This window comes from Penaeus japonicus, unplaced genomic scaffold, assembly GCF_977035675.1.
Source record: "Penaeus japonicus unplaced genomic scaffold, GWHDUDI00000001_assembly GWHDUDI00000036, whole genome shotgun sequence".
Classification (NCBI taxonomy): domain Eukaryota; kingdom Metazoa; phylum Arthropoda; class Malacostraca; order Decapoda; family Penaeidae; genus Penaeus; species Penaeus japonicus.
Window position 1 is genome coordinate 23,376,394 of NW_028234438.1, and position 2,500 is coordinate 23,378,893.

The 2,500-nt window shown below is 35.7% G+C and overlaps 1 protein-coding gene across 7 annotated transcripts in view; it reads left to right on the top strand.

The window, feature by feature from the left end:
* LOC122259885 (M13 family metallopeptidase neprilysin 2) overlaps positions 1–2,500 on the top strand; it is a 126,071-nt gene that overhangs the window by 92,533 nt on the left and 31,038 nt on the right. Inside the window, exon 1 of one of the 7 annotated variants that reach the window (XM_086531847.1) lies at positions 1,130–1,711. The exons of 5 other annotated variants lie outside the window; for them this stretch is intronic. In XM_086531847.1, the coding sequence (XP_086387973.1) occupies positions 1,596–1,711 (116 nt within the window). In that variant the 5' untranslated portion in view covers positions 1,130–1,595. Of the gene's footprint in view, positions 1–1,129; positions 1,712–2,500 lie in introns of those variants that run through there. One more of the 7 variants, XM_043026851.2, reaches the window with a different exon arrangement.

The window sequence follows — 2,500 nt, forward strand, 5'->3', positions numbered from 1 at the left end:
GTTATCAACTTCATTATCCATTTGGTAGAGTTATTATCATTATATTGATAATAATAGGAATAAAATAAAAAACTTTTCTCACGATTGCGGTAAATACGTGAGTTCAGATAGGCTTACTAATGTACTCCCGGTATTAACGGGTTTAGTCTGACAGACACTAACGCTTAATGCTTGTAGCAAGTGTTATGTACTGCAAAAGGTAATTACTGCTAAATATACTAGTAATCCCTTTACATGCGTACGAATAAAAACTCACACGCACGAATATACCCACATGCACACGCAGGCCTACACAAGCACGCACACGCACACACACCTCTCTCTCTCTCTCTCTCTCTACATATATATATATATATATATATATATATATATATATATATATTATATATATATATATACATATATACATCATATATATATATATATATTGTATATATATATAATATATATATATATATATATATATATATATATATACATACATACATACACACACACACACTCTCATCTCTCTCTCTCTCTCTCTCTCTCTCTCTCTCTCTCTATATATATATATATATATATATATATATATATATATATATATATATATACACATATATATACACATACATACATACACACACACACACACACACACACACACACACACACACACACACACACACACACACACACACACACACACACACACACACACACACACACACTCATCTCTCTCTCTCTCTCTCTATGTATATATATATATATATACATATATATATATATATATACATACATACATACACACACACACACACACACACACACACACACACACACACACACACACACACACACACACACACACACACACACACTCACACACACAAACACACACACAGAATACAAATGCAGGCAGGCGAAAACCCACTCGTGCGAACACAACCATTCGAAAGTCCAGTCGCCCCATGGTTAATTAAGGAATGTGCAGATAACCCCAATCTGCTCTCACCGGATACAAGCCACAACCCAATCTCTCTCGTCAAAGAGATAAAAATAGAGGAAAAAACAAATCTCTCTATCGTATTTCAGCTCTTTTATATAAACACATATGTCACACCTACGCGAAAAAAGAGAAAAAAACGGTTAAATTTGAATACCGAAAACATGTCAATTCCTAAAGAGCTTCCTTCGAACAAGCCATTTACGGTGAGACAATGGCTAATGATGCAAATACCCCCAAAAGAGTGTTAGAAACCCTTGTTAAACAGCTGTAGAAAAAAATAAGGTGAGTTGAAACACAGGATGTTTCGTATCGATAAGCTGTGAGGAGAGCGAGTCTAGGTGACCCTTTAGTTTGAATGCTCTCGCGGTTACGATAGGACAGACAGACGCTCATAGAGATCTGGGTTGTGGCAGTGAAAAAAAGGAAAAAAAGGAAAATGGAGTAAGAAATATGTGTAAATATGTGATTCTGTAAAAAAGAAAGAAAGAAAGAAAGAAAAAACCAACAGATATCGCTACTTAAATTTCCTGAAATCAAAATCAAAAGGAAACGAGGGGTGCCTACGATGCCATTTTGATTCTCGCTGCGGTGTCTTAGTCCTATAAACATGGATTGGAAAACAAGGAACCAGGGTTACATGAACTTAAAACAGAAAGCCGAATCCGAACAGAGTGACCTTGAAGAAGAGGAATCTCCAAAAGCAATTAAATGTGTACAATGGAGGTAATTTTTGTTGTTTTTTTATTCTCGGGTCGCGTTAGAAGGTGTATAATGTCCGGTTCTTCAGCTTTTGGTTGTCATATGATATTTTCCTTGCTTGTTTTGTGCTTTGTATGCTTGGTGTAGTGTTTTCTATTGTGTTGGTGTGCTAACGTCGCTATCACATCACTATCAGTCACTGTCGTTGTTGTTATAGATAATGCCAATGTCGTTGTTTTGTTGCCGTTTCCTTCAATGAATACGCTCTCCCAATTAAATCGTTGAACATCCGAAATAGGTAAACTGTTTCAGTCTCTGAAATACATATATTGCTTTACTAGGACTAGAGAGAGAACACGAGAACAGAACACAGAACACAGACGCAATTCTCATTAGAATCGCTACGTGAATTTACTTCCCATCCTTTCATGATTTCAACCCCGGCGTCGGATTTAGATAAACCGAGTTATCTCCGCAGCTACAAGTGGAGCTGACAAATCATGATATCACCATTTCGGTCCGGAATACAAATCAATTGGAATACGGAAGTTTTCCATCTCAGGCTAAGGATTTCCCGTATTCTTTCGTTCGCACACATGGTTCGAACGAAAGTTTTCTGGTTTCACGAGGTAGCAAAAAGATTTACATGAATATAATATAATTTGAAAAATGTAGATGTATATATATAAACCTGAATAGCATGAAGGATATTTTGTATACTTTAATGCACATCAAAGCATTCGATTTTTTTGATTATGTTACGAAAACAGATATAGAAAAAGATGAAGGAAATGATTGTTGCATTTGACAAAT